Source organism: Pseudoliparis swirei, chromosome 10 (assembly GCF_029220125.1).
Source record: "Pseudoliparis swirei isolate HS2019 ecotype Mariana Trench chromosome 10, NWPU_hadal_v1, whole genome shotgun sequence".
Lineage (NCBI taxonomy): Eukaryota > Metazoa > Chordata > Actinopteri > Perciformes > Liparidae > Pseudoliparis > Pseudoliparis swirei.
In genome coordinates this window covers 13738991-13753289 of record NC_079397.1, presented here as the reverse complement: position 1 = coordinate 13753289, position 14299 = coordinate 13738991, and the positions used below count along the sequence as shown (strand labels likewise).

The following is a 14299-nucleotide window of genomic DNA, read 5'->3' as shown; positions in this document are numbered from 1 at the left end:
GCTGATTACAGGTTGCGAGTGCCAGGCTGTCAAACAGATCATTGGTCAGCAATGAGCAAGGCAGGGGGAGCGATGACGAGGGAAAACGTATCAAAAAGTAGAAAACAAAACATTCTCAAAGCCTCTAATTATACGTTCATACGAGTGCCAAACAATTACATTTATATTCCTGATATAATAAAACCGTAGTATGCGGATAAGGAGCGAAGGCAAACGGGACGGACTAGTGACGGATCGGCTTGTTTAACATACTGTGAAAAGAAGCCGGAGAGAGAAACAGACAGATTTATAACCTGACGACTCTGACATCGACCGCATATTCACAGATGAATTACTGCACCACGACAATGTACACAGTGTGTTTCCATTTGAAAACTTCATCCTCCTTAATGGGAAAGTTGGCTCCCGGCGAGGCATTCGAGTCGGGAGGATACACGCAGTGCGCAAAGAAACTGAGCATGAAAAATGGATTATGTTTCATCAAAGTTCTGATAATTAAGTCAAAGTGAAACAGCTGGCTGAGGTATCAATAAAAGCAAAATGCAGCAAATGGAAACAGACATCGCGAATAAAATCGCGCTGTGCGTGAAGCATGTGACTTCAAGGCGCCCGCTCCACTGAAGAGACAAACACATGAGGTGTGTTTGGACCAATCAGAAGACTGTTACCCAGGGTTCGTACGGTCATGGAAAACCTGGAAAAGTCATGGAATTTTAAAATGGTCATTTCCAGGCCTGGAAAAGTCATGGAAAAAACGTAAATCATAAAAGTTTTGGAAAAGTCATGGAAATGTGTTATCATCACATGCGGAGTTTGAAATAATTAATATGTTTTTTAAAGAAAGACGCTCAAAATATAAGCCGGCGTACGCTCTCAATACGCAAAATGTTCTAAATTGTTCATGTTTATACCGAGATTTGAGTTTGGTCATGGAAATTTGGTTTAAAGTCATGGAAATCCATTGGTCAAAATGTGTAAGAACCCTGGTTACCATCCTCAAATTAACACATTCCGTCTTCACATAGCAGCAGATAAAAACACTCATTTACATTTTTTTTTTTTTTTTTTAAATTATGTTAGAATTTGCGCTACATTTGGATGGAAACCAGAATTAGAAGTACAAATAGAGACAGCGTGGCACACTTCTGGACAGTCTATACGGTTGGAAGTCACTTTTTAAGTCACTTTTTCTCTATTAAGTCACTTTTTAAGTCACTTTTTCTCTATTAAGTCACATTTTCCCTATTCCCTTCAAATATTTCTGAGCACTTTGACCAACAGGCAGTTAGAATGAGTAGAAATGTAACACAGGCAGCATCTACTGATTGGCAGTCGAATATAGCAAAACAATTATGTCTTTCATAGACATCGGGGGGGTTGCAGGTGTCCGTTGTGAGTCTGAGCCGGCAGATTGCAAGCAGATGTCTTGGTCTCTAACGCGGCGGAGAAATGGATTTACTGTAAAGAACCACATTGAGCAAGCATGTCTGTGCGTGTGTGTGTGTGTGTGTGTGTGGTCCAAGAACAAGCTCCTGCAGACCATGGATAATGCATTTTTACACCTTTCTTATTAGTCACAGTGTGTGTTTTTAAACGTGTGTGAGAGAGACAGAGAAAGAGAGAAGCGAGGGAGCGAGAGCTTTCTTTAGGAGAAAAAAAGGGAGCGAGAAGTAGAGGAAATGTGTCGAGAACGGATCCTCATTCTGTCATGCAGCAGTCCCACCTGCCCTCCTCTCTCTCTCTCCCTCTTACTGCCTTTGTCTCTCTGCCTCCCCTCGCAGAGACTTCCTCCCTCCCTCCATTCCTCTCCCTCTCTCCCCCTTCACGTCTCTTTGATTTGTTTTCCCTCCAAATCCTCCAGTTATTTTATTCCCTTCCCTGTCAATGCTGTTTTTTTTCTGTATGTGTGTGTGTGTGTGTGTGTGTGTGTGTGTGTGTGTGTGTGTGCGTGTGTGTCAGTATGTAAGCCTTCTCGCTTTCTTTCTTTAAGCCTCTCTGATGTACAACAGCTCCTTGAGGGGAGCTTTTCTCTCCCTCTCACACACACACACACAGACACTTATCCTATATGCACCAGCTTTAACCTATTTTCCTGACACTCTCTTTCTCTCTCTTTCACTTGTTCCGATTCTCTCTGATGGCCTCTCGTCCCCTCTTCTCCCTCCATACTAAATCATGTATATCAAGTGTCTGACCCACTTCCACTATAGTTTAAGACACACACACACTCATACGCACACACACAGCTTTTCAAAAAGACCTCGCCAACAATCCCTCTATTCTCAGTGTGTTATTGCACATTATACAGTCGGCTATTTTAATATAAGTAGTGTGTCTAAGATAAGACAGCGTTGCTATCAAATCGGGACCTGGCTGCTTTCCCGAACAGAACTTTTACACGAGTTCGGATGAATAAAAAAAATAACAGATCATTTATAAAACACACAACATGAATCAGACGTTAAAAACAGTTATAAAAAGGCCGCTTGTGATTTGAGCCAGGACGGATAACAAAGTGTGGCGGAGGCGTGAGGCGTCGAGGCGTCCAGGCCGCAGGAAACTTCTCCCTCTCTCACAGATAAACACATTTACCAGATCAGAAAACACATTCGGTTTTTTTTGGCTTTGAATAAAAAGCCTCGAGGGCATTCTTGACTGTAATTCCTGATAATCATTTTATTATTATTATGCATTTTCAACCTAATATTCTGGCTTTGAAAGTGTTCGGCTTAATGTAGCCCTCGAGAGCAATTTCAAAGTGATGAACGCGCAGAACAACTGCGGTAGGTGTCGATCATTTTCTCTAATAACTTCTGTTATAATCCAGTGAAGTGAAACTTTGTGTTGGCGCTTTTGCCGGAGAGAGAGAGCTGCAGTAAATGGTTTACTATAAACCAAAGCTTTATTGGCTGTCCCTGCTTTGATACTGCACACATGGCAGGCAGCACGAACAAATGTTTCATAAACCCAGCTCTGATGTATGCAATCATTGCCTTGTGTATTCTCTTGTTGGGCCGTAAACCTGTGTGTGTGTGTGTGTTTGTTTTAATGTACTGTATTTAGTGTGTATAGTGTGTGTGTGTGTGTGTGTGTGTGTGTATTAAAGGGTGGAGGGTCAAACTTGAAAGAGAGGCCTCCAGCTTCATTTTTCCTCGCTCTGATTCTTACTTCACTCTTTTCTTTCTCCTCAATATTTGTGGCTGTGAGGCAAAGCAGCAGTTCACACCTCAAAGGTGTGTGTGTGTGTGTGTGTGTGTGTCTGTGTCTGTGTCTGTGTCTGTGATAGCTCGTAGCAGATGAGAATTGGGGCCCCCAGTGCTCGCTGGCTGTCTGCCCCAGGACAGAAGCTGTCAGCTGGGAGAGAAATACTACTCTGCAGGGCCCCACTCTGGAGACTCAGAAACTAAACTAGTGTGTGTGTGTGTGTGTGTGTGTGTGTGTGTGTGTGTGTGTGTGTGTGTGTGTGTGTGTGTGTGTGTGTGTGTGTGTGTGTGTGTGTGTGTGTGTGTGTGTGTGTGTGTGTGTGTGTGTGTGTGTGTGTGAAGCAGAGAGGGGAAAAAATGAGAGAAATAAAGAGAGTGCGAGAAATAGAAGGCAAATACAGAAGGAGGAATTAAAAATGGATTAATTGTACATCCCCATGAACAAGTAGATTATGCACAGTCATGAACATAAGTCACAGTGTGTGTGTGTGTGTGTGTGTGTGTGTGTGTGTGTGTGTGTGTGTGTGTGTGTGTGTGTGTGTGTGTGTGTGTGTGTGTGTGTGTGTGTGTGTGTGTGTGTGTGTGTGTGTGTGTGTGTGTGTGTGTGTGTGTGTGTGAGTGCGTGTGTGCTCGTCTGATGTCTGTCAACTCAAAGTGTGTGTGTGCCTCCAGGCAGCTTCAGCTCCCACTGAGAGCAGCTGTGCCCTCCTGTATCTCTCCACTCCTCTTCTCTCTTTAACAACCACACTTTTTCTTACAATTCAGTTATTCAAAAATATTCCAGACTCTGTCAGTCTCTCTCATTTTCTTTCAGAACAGTGAGAATGTGGACGGGATTCAGGTGGGCATGTTCTACCAGCAACTAATCGTGAACATCTACACTGAATTATATGTTTTAATGTTCAACTTTTTCAGATGGTGATGGCCACATTATGTTAAAGTTCATATACGTCACGCGTAACTGTTCTTACTAAATATTGTACATTTCATGGTTCATCCTCACACGTCTTCAATGTTTAACTTAAAGGCTCATCAGGTGTTTTTAACGTATCCAGATGACCACGCCCCCAACGCCCCTCCTTTAAAGCCACATCTGCTGTGAGCTCCGTGACCATCACTCTCCAACAGAATTTCTCGCCCTGACTGTTTAAACAAAGTAAAAATAAACAAGACATTAAATCAAAACAAAGAGGTACACTGTATTGAGGCTGTATTTCAGAGCTTTAACGACACTTGTCAGGAAGGTCACATCTTCAGTGGGTTCATTGTTCGTCCAATCAGGCGTCTCAGACCTCCACTGCCCAGATGTAATGGCATGGAGGGCAGATCCTGTCGCTATGACCTGCTGCATTATTCCATAATTATTGTTAATTTCTGCCCTGGGTTGAAATATGCTGACGTTGTATTTCTCCTCTGTTTCTGAACTCTTTAAGTCTTCTCCAAAGCACACAGCCCTCATGATTACAGTAAATATGATGATCACATGTTTCTAATTCCGCCGTCGCCGGGCCAAGTGAATCTGCGGATTTCAAAACTTATTCAGCTTGTCTAAGTTTGGGAAACATTCCTCAAAGTCTGAACAAGTCTCGCATGTGGTTCTCCGTAGCCCGGCTCGGAGAGGGGAAACCTCCCGACACAGAAATGAGGTTGAGCTTGACACGCACCATGTCCTACAGGGGTTAAAGAGTAAACTCTGGCGTCCCACAAGCTGCCTCCTGTGTAACCAGAGCAGACAGTGACACTGGAAACAATGGAGAGCGTCTTTGTTCAGTCAGGACCCGGCAGCAGGGAGGGGATTACATCTAAAATAGCTCTGTGTTTGTCTTTGACAGAGACTGGCTAATGTCACACAGGGCTGGATCTACTTTACACACACACACACACACACACACACACTTTACTCTTACATACACACACAAACTGGGACAAACACACTTTATTCTTACACACACAGTATTAAGCCTCGAAAACACAGACAACTTGTGAACATTCACACACACAGAAATGTATATATATATATGCACATCCCATTGAGCACACACACACCTACAGAAAGACATGCTGTCATAAACACACACATACAACTGTCACTTTTACACACACACACACACACTGTAGATTGCAGTAGAGGGCAACGGCATAAAAGAGATAACACAGCACACACAGGAAGCTGCTTTTGTGTGTGTGTGTGTGTGTGAGTGATGTAAGACCGGGCATTAGTGTTTCTGATAGAGTGAGGTGCCTTAAGTGGTTTTAGGAAGGAGAGAGCCCCCCATGTGTGTGTGTGTGTGTGTGTGTGTGTGTTTGTGTGCTGGGGTTGGGGTCAGGTGCCTGTGTGTATCTGCTTACCATCTGCCTTGTCGCCACGGCGATGACATCATGGCACACGACTGCTGAATGACGGAAAGAATGCCTCCTGTCCTCTTTGCAGACGGAGAGATAGAGCGAGTGACGAGGGGAGAGGTGAAGAGAAAGAGAGGAGAAATGCAGGGTGGGCGGGAGACACTGATAGAGAATGGGTGAGCGAGAGAGCCCGAAAGGAAGTGGGAAGAGACTATAATGGAAATGGAAACTTGTTAAATTGAATAACCTGTGAAATGTTCATATACATATACATGTATGACTGTTTTACTACTCATATGGCATACAATATAATCTCTAGAAGCAGATTATTAATTATTTTGCAGAATGTTTTGCAGCGGGACAAGACGTCGGCATCATAAAAGTTTGCTGTGTGAGAAGTAGAAGTATCGACCAGTCACGTTCAAGCAGGCTTCGAATGCAGGGGAACAATTCATGTGGAGAGAACAAGAGGAAGAACGCATCGAATGAAACACAATCTGGACGCCGACCGGCTGTCGACTGACGAGGATCTAACTTTTTATTGGTTTAAAACGAGTTGGTCAGCTGGCGACAACCCAGCCGTGCATGTTGTCTCTTCACTATAACTCTAGTCTTGCGTCTCAAGTTGCCGACAGGACTGTAAATAACAAACAGCATTCATAAAAGAAGGTCTTGGCCAGGATATCAACACTGGATTCCCAGAAAGCCCCCAGAGGCTTATCCTTGTCAGGCCGATAGCCAACTGGTTTACAACCTTAACCGAGCGTCTGAGTTGTCGAACAGTTTATTTGCCATAACACAATCTTTCCTTCATGCATACCGTCGTTGTCATCCACAGAAAACATTAACATTATTGGCATTGAACTTAATCTGGGCTTATGTCGAATTGTCCCGTATCAAAGTTCTTCCTCTCTTGAGCCAGGTTCAGATGTATTTAAGTCTTTTCTGATGGAACATGCCACTGCACGCTCAAATTAAAGTAATCTCTAGGATGTGTTTTGCAAAAATGCCATAACATCTAAAAACAAAAAGCGTTGCCAGAATACGGAACTATAAAGATCTTACGGATACGTTTTTAATAAGCGTTTCCTTACTGTTGGTCGACCTTCCTTTATCCTTCTGCGCCCACCACATCGCTGCAGAGAGGAAAGACTTGAAAGAAAAGTTACAGATCTAAGGCTTCGTATCCACTGGGAACCTTTCACACAGCGCTGGCTGCTTTTGTGTGTGTTTTCAATGGTAAGGACACATTGCCAGCAGAGCTGAGAGCACACTATGTTTTTAAGAGCACTCTGACAGGAGAATTATCTCAAGATTTAGCAAAAAAAGAGCTGCACTTGAAACAGATTTTAATGATCACATAGTAACAGCGGTAGCCACAACCAGCACTTGTCATAAGCATGTGTTTAGCTCTGGCCGAGCAGAAAGTAAGTGTGTGTGTCTGTGTGTGTGTGTCTGTGTGTGTGTGTGTGTGTGTATATCTGTGTGTGTGTGTCATACCGAGATGAAGGTTAGAGCCATAGAGAGGCCCAGAATGAGACCGGTGCATCTGGAATAAATATCATTTTATCTCCAGGGTTTAAAAGCGCCATGTGCTGGCAGGTAACTCTCAGATATGGTATAAAACTAGACGCACTGTTAGCTTTAACAAGACTAATGTTCCATTAGCCTTCCTGTGTGTGTGTGTGTGTGTGTGGGGGGGGGGGGGGGGTGCGGGTGTGTACAGTTTATGTAGATATAAAACGGGAAAGACTGTGACAGTGTTCCAGCGTCTCACAATGTGGAAGTCAGGAAATGTTCTTCCTGGTAGTCCCAGAGCTCGTGTTGGTGAGAGTAGATGGTCAACACTGACGCAGAAAAGGAACATTTTGAATCCCCAAAAATGACCAGCGCTGTCTTGAAACGTAGACTATTACAATATCGGATCATTTAAAGTTGCCGTATGATTAGAATCTCAAAATGTTGCTTTTATATTCACAAATCCGGAAAATCGTCGAGCTGCTCTGAGGGACCAGATTGGCGGAGGGCATCCCTCCACATTCCCGCCCCCCCCTGCTCCCGGCAGGATCGCTGCAGCCCTGATGCATGATGGGACACTTGTTCACTGACAGTGCGGTCAGCGAGGTTGACCGAAGAATCTTTGGGTTTGTGGCTCTTCACACAGTCCAAACATGGAATCTGTTTTCATTTAGCAACTCTCAACACTGCATTCCTCGCTGTATCGGTATCTTTATGTGCGGGTTTGTGCGCGAGGGAGTGATCAACTGTGTCGACCAGAGAGAGAAGTGAACAATAAAAGATAATGAGCAATGTAAATGTGATGCACCTCGGCCTGCGTCAGTGTGGATTTGCGTGTGTATCTGGATGTATTTCTGTGTGTATATCTTCATACGTGCTTATTATAGGGACAGTGTACCTTTGCTCTTACTCTCTTCATTGAGACCTTTTCAGTCGACGTGGACATTGTACTCTCGAGACTGAAATTTACACTACCGTTCAAAAGTTTGGGGTCACTTATAAATGTCTTTATTTCTCAAAGAAAAGCACTATTTTTTCAATAAAGATAACATTAAATTAATCAAAAATACACTCTATACATTGTTAATGTGGTAAATGACTATTCTAGGTGGAAGTGTCTGGTTTCTAATGAAATATCTCCATAGGTGTATAGAGGCCCATTTCCATCAACTATCACTCCAGTGTTCTAATGGTACATTGTGTTTGCTAATCGCCTTAGAAGACTAATGTCTGATTAGAAAACCCTTGTGCAATTATGTTAGCACAGCTGAAAACAGTTATGCTGGTGATATAAGCTATACAACTGGCCTTCCTTTGAGCTTGAAGTTTGTAGAACAAAATTAATACTTCAAATATTAATCATTATTTCTAACCTTGTCAATGTCTTGACGATATGTTCTATGAAATGTTCAATTCATTTGATAAATAAAAGTGTGAGTTTTCATGGAAGACACGAAATTGTCTGGATGACCCCAAACTTTTGAACGGTAGTGTAAGTCAGGCCCAAATCAGTCTGGATATATTGCCTGATTGCAAGAATACGATGTACACTATGTTGAATTAGAGAGACAGAGTGAGAAAGTGTTTATTCCTTCATATGCTCGTGTGTTCCTGTGCATGTGTGATTGCGCGTGGCCAATCGTTGAGCCCCGTGGGGGTTGTGGAAAACTCGGCGTGATTTAGATTCTCTCTGGACTGAAATCCGAGAATTCTGAGCTTGGTGTGTCCTCGGAGGCGGCTCGACCAGATCTGTGGCCGATGGAATGGACGGGACGCGGCTTGTTGCTTCCTGAACCACATGGAATGCGATCTATCTGTTAGCCCGACTCCCCAGGCAGGGGGAAGGGAGAGAGAGAGAGAAGAGAGGGGGGAAAGATAGCCAGAGAGAGGAGTACCTGTACACAAACAGAGAGAGAGTGTGTGTGAATTCATATAATTAGATTAGTTACAGGTGGTTAAACACAGTGAGATTAATTCCTTATTAGTTCTGGTTGATTGTATGAAAAGCAACTGGGGAGTGAACATGTGAACATGCCATAAAGGTCCTCACAAAAACAACAAAAACTGGAAGCATCTTGATTACATGTTACGCATCATACGTGACCACCATGAAGCCCCATATCTTCTTTGCAAAAATACAGCAATTATATCCGTCTAAATTACAAAGCGGTTCCCCATTGAGGAGGACCTTCCTCCACTTGTTGACACCAGATGGGTTCACCATCGAAATTTAATTACACGCAAATTAGTATCCAGTCATGCAGAAAGTTTCGGATCCGTCGCCAGGATTTTGATTTGAGTTATGTCTCCAAGTGACTGTAATTTTGTTTCTGGTGCTCATGAAGTAAAAAAAAAACATATGGACATCTTGTGTTCCTGTTACTCTGGATTATCCACAGAAAGTGTGAAGGAAAAGTTTGAATGGTGTTTGAAAATGGACATTTTTAATTTGGGTGAAACAACCCTTATGATGTTTCTTTAATCGTGATATTTGAGCAAGAAAAAGCTGAAACTGCTGTCACCACGCAACATCTGTGTCTTCCAGTGGGAGCGGTCATCATGTGCAACGTCACCAAGTGTGGCTTTCATTAAAATCAAACTTCCTTCATTTATATTATGGCTAACAACATGTCTGATTGTCCTCTGTCCAGGCAAGAGGCCCTGCTGGCTGCCATCAGTGAGAAGGACGCCAACATCGCCCTGCTGGAGCTCTCCTCGTCCAAGAAGAAGAAGACCCAGGAAGAGGTGGCGTCTCTGAAGAGAGAGAAGGACGGTCTGGTTCATCAGCTCAAACAGCAGGTAGGAATACCACGCGTCTGAGCGGACGCCGGGAAAACATTTGGGTCGGTTATTTAAAAGTCGAGGAGCAGCAACGGAGAGGAAGAGGAAGGGGAAAAAGGGATCGCAGGTGAGGTGGCGATGATGAGCGGAGCAAAGAAAACAAGAGAGGCAGAGAGGAGTCCAGATGTGACCACAGTCCTCCGACCACCATGGGATACATTTAGGATTAAGCTACGCCTCTCACACCCGCCACACGCAAACACACACAGAGTTCAAATGCTCTACACATCTCCAGTGGCAACACTTTCAGAAGCAAATGTATTTATTTTAATATTCTATCGGCGGGGAAAACACACACACTAACACACACAACCTAGCACATGACCAAATGCCTCTGTGGTTCCACACAGAGGTCTATTCACACACACACACACACACACACACTCACACACAGTAAAGGTTCTCGTGGGTCTATTAAACTAACCAACCCCTTAGTGGATGAGCCTACTGGGAGTGTGGTGGATTTCTTCTTCACTGGTCTCCTCTCTGGACATGTGTCTTATAAATGTATGTCCATATCTCTTTCTCATTGTTCCACCCTGAGACGTTTATTTGATGTTCACATTCAGGATAGCTTAGAGTGCAGGAGATGGTTTTCCAAGATCAACACGAATAAATAATTTGATACATAATAAGAAGGTCAAAGCCAGAGCTCTAGTGCTGACTCCAGTTACTGTGTATCTCATGATTTTACCTGTAACATAGCTGCTGTGACATGAGCTTATGGGATGGTGGGTTGAACCACTAATGAACTCCACACACTAGGCTTGTACAAATGACGTTTTGATATTTATTGTTAGAAAAAACGCATAGATTTGAACAATTTAAATATTCATTTTTGAGCATTATTTCCATGACATCGCGCCTTAGCTTGACTTAACTTTTGTTTTCTTTTGAGACACGTCTGATTTAGGAAGTTGAAATATAGACTAATTTAAACATGACCTGTTCATTTCCCTTCTACATCATACATGGGACCAACGGTTGCACATCGCACCGACCACACGGGGTAAATAATGGCACTTAACATATCACAACCAGACCGAGATCACACAGCTTTGTGCCCGCTTTTATTTCCCTTGCTTCGCAAACTGTGAAACTAAACTGATGAAACTGCTGGAGTTGTCATCCTCAAAACAACTCATATTGATAAAATATACCAAATCTTTTGTTGCAAAGGATTTCCAGTTATTAAATATTGCCGAAAACCCACTTATTGGATAGAACAAGCTCCAGAGTATTCAATGGAGGGGAACATCATGTGAAGGTGTGTGTGTGTCGTAGAGTGGGAGAACATAAAGTGTTCCAGAGCGGCTGTGTCAAATGGAGTCATTAGAATATGCATCACTCTCCTCTCTCTTCCTCCTTCATCCCTTCGTCTTTCTCCGCCCTATTTGAAGTCTTTTATGACACCTCAGGGTCTCAAAGGTGGTTACTCAAAATACAGAGACTCTGCTCTCTGGTGTGATGTGTGTGTGTAGGTGTGTAAGTGGTTTCATTGCCCTATTTGGTTTCTCTCTCTGTCTCTCACTCTGTGGTATCATCATTTTCAGCCCTTCAATGATGCACCACAGCCGAGACTTCCTCACTATTTCCGTCTGTGGGTGGGTGTCGTGTGTGTGTGTGTGTCATTTGTGTGCGCGTGTGTGAGTGTGTGTGTGCTTACAGTGTAACCATCAAGTGAGCGGAGGCGGGCGTAGTATTTTTAGCGTGGTCCTTCGCGGTGACATAAGCACACACTTTGCCACTGATAACCCGACGTATGGACGGAGAGTTGCGTTTTTAAACTATAGGTACGTATAAATCAGAGAGCTGGAAACCCTGGTTGCCATCAGGTGATGTAGGGCAGGTGAAAAACCAAAAAGCAGTATTTATAGATTTTGTAAAGTAATAAAATGACACTTATTTTCACAATTGACCCGTGTGATGGACGAACCACGCTGACATTCTAAAAAGTATTTTTTAAGGCCATCACTCGCTTCGCTCGAGCTGAAACGCCCCCTCACATCCTCTGAATTAAATTCAGACCAGAACTTCTTATGTCGGATCAGATCGAAGTGGAGAATCAACCCAAGTGATTCCATTTCAGTGGGGAAAACAATATTTAATTCACGGCATGTATTAAGCAGAACAGAAGGCTACATTTGAATCAACCGAATGCACCTAATGAGCTTCAGAATTACTCTGATACATATTTAAAAATAATCAGATAACGTACTAAGTATTTGTTACATTTTCATCAGATTTGAGAAAAAGAGAAACTTCAGCGTCTGAACGCAGTATTGTGTTCATGTAAAGTTTGCTAATGACAAATATAATATCAAAGACAACAACATAGATTTACACTAGACTGCGAAATGGATGGATGCAAGAGACAGAAGAATCTGTATGTGCAGCACTTTCAATGCACACATAAAACACACGGAACATACGGTTGTCCCTGATATTGTCTCCTGTGTGCCCTTTGACCCCCAGCCACAGGGTGAGCAGATGGCTGAAGATCCAGGTGACCATAGCTCTCTTCACTCCGCTCTGCTCTTATCTTTCTCACAGTCTCCTCTTAACTTTCATTTAAATTACAAATGTTCTTCAGCAGTATGGTGGAGAGACTAAAACCACGAGAGAGAGAGAGAGAGAGAGGTGGAAAAGAGTGTGGAAAAGCAAAGAGAAGAGGGGATGGTTGTTATGTTTTACGAAGAAGAAGAAGAAGGTGTGGAATCCACCACCATCTGCTCTCGAGAGACACATGTGGTGAACATTTATTGGTGGTGTATGTGCGGCCGTGGACACCTGTGTGGCTTATGGACATTTTTAAGACTTGTGACATCACTGGTTGGTAGATTCCAAGTTCCTGTTTTTATTTTTTTTGTTTTTTTCCGAACCCCGTCAGTCAGTAAAACATAACCACACGTTCAGTCACGCTAAACCTCTGAAACTACAATCCTGTGAAGAGACGACTGAAAGTGGTTTTAATGGAGCAGAAAATGCAGTTGAAGGGATAATTCTGCTCTTCTGGACAGAAGTCTCAATTTATTATCAGTTCAACAGAGAACCCGTGAGTGAGTGATGGAGATGTCTCCACACACATGTGGGCTTATTTAGTTCATTCCTCCTTTGAGATTCATGAAAATTAAATAATTCCACACTTTCCATTGTTACTCATCAACAACTTTATCTTCTTGAAGGAGAGAAAAAAAATAATCAAATGTAATATCGTTGTGAAATCGTTCTCTTACCACTGGAGGGAAAGTTGGAACAATAATCTGATCTAATATTCCTCTGAGTCTTATCACGATGAAATAATTTTATTCGAAGCATGACTCAGCATCCGCCCCCTTGCTTCAACCCGTGTTCATTTGTTTCACATTATGTCAATTGTCAGCGGGTTACAGCAGCGCCGCAGGAAGGATAGATGGAGGGGAGAAGAAGAAGAAGGGAACAATGAGACGAGGAGAGAAATAATGGTGTGATGATTAAATTAAGTGAGAAAGAGAGAGTTGTGCGCTGAGGTCAGCATTCCTGACAATTAGAGAATGGGGAAAGACCAGCAAGAAAAGTGTGTGTGTGTGTGTGTGTGTGTGTGTGTGTGTGACTTTCCTTAATTCCTTCAGGTCTCTTTCTTCTCCTCTTAGCTTTTTTCATTTCCCCTCATCTTTACTCGCACTGTTCTCTCTTTATGTGACTTTCCTCCTTGCACGACTTCTCTCCCGTGTCTTTTCTAAGTCATGGCTTTAGGGGGTTTTGTTTTGGGTTCAGTGGCATTAAATATGGATGGATCACAGAGGAGGGAATAGAGAAAGAAAGTGCAGAGTGTAAAGGCCCGCTCCCACCAGAAAATGACACGATGAAATTGTAGAGGACTTTTAGAAGAGTCGTCGTCAGTACAACCAAGACATTTGAGTTCAGCGTCAGGATGGCCGAGTGGTCTAAGGCGCCAGACTCAAGGGTTGACTCCTTCCTCAGCAAAGAGGCTTCTGGTCTCCAACTGGAGGCGTGGGTTCAAATCCCACTTCTGACAGATCATTTTGCATCCGTGTAGTTTGGCAATAAATATATTCCACTTGTTTTTCTGTAGAACATAATTGTCCTTGAATATTTAAAGGTACCATATTGACTGAATGGAATCATCAGAGCATAGAAAATTCAGTTGAAGGTGTTCAACATGTAAATAATTATGAGGAGATGTTCGTTACGCAGACTACAGCAGACCCTGAGAAACAAGGCAACCCATGATGTCTATTTACATGTAACTCCACAGCTGCTAGTGTGTGTGTGTGTTTACAAGTGGTCCTGTACTTATGTGGTTTCATGATGATCCATCTTTATGAAATTAATAATGTTTGATTGCACGCCAGAGGAGGCGCTTTCAACTTGAATGATGTACACACACACAC

The 14299-nt window shown here is 43.0% G+C and overlaps 1 protein-coding gene and 1 non-coding gene across 6 annotated transcripts in view; both read left to right on the top strand.

The window, feature by feature from the left end:
* The window catches only part of LOC130200590 (ELKS/Rab6-interacting/CAST family member 1-like), a 111576-nt gene that overhangs the window by 74575 nt on the left and 22702 nt on the right, over nucleotides 1-14299 (top strand). For all 5 annotated transcript variants that reach the window (XR_008833041.1, XR_008833040.1, XM_056424995.1 and 2 more), the window contains one exon: nucleotides 9716-9863. Coding sequence is in view for 3 of the 5 variants with exons in the window: in XM_056424995.1 (XP_056280970.1) it covers nucleotides 9716-9863 (148 nt within the window). In the remaining 2 variants the exon portion in view is untranslated. The remainder of the gene's footprint in view (nucleotides 1-9715; nucleotides 9864-14299) is intronic.
* On the top strand, nucleotides 13813-13923 carry trnal-caa (transfer RNA leucine (anticodon CAA)). Its single transcript has 2 exons — nucleotides 13813-13850; nucleotides 13878-13923. It is a non-coding gene; the product is annotated as a tRNA-Leu (tRNA).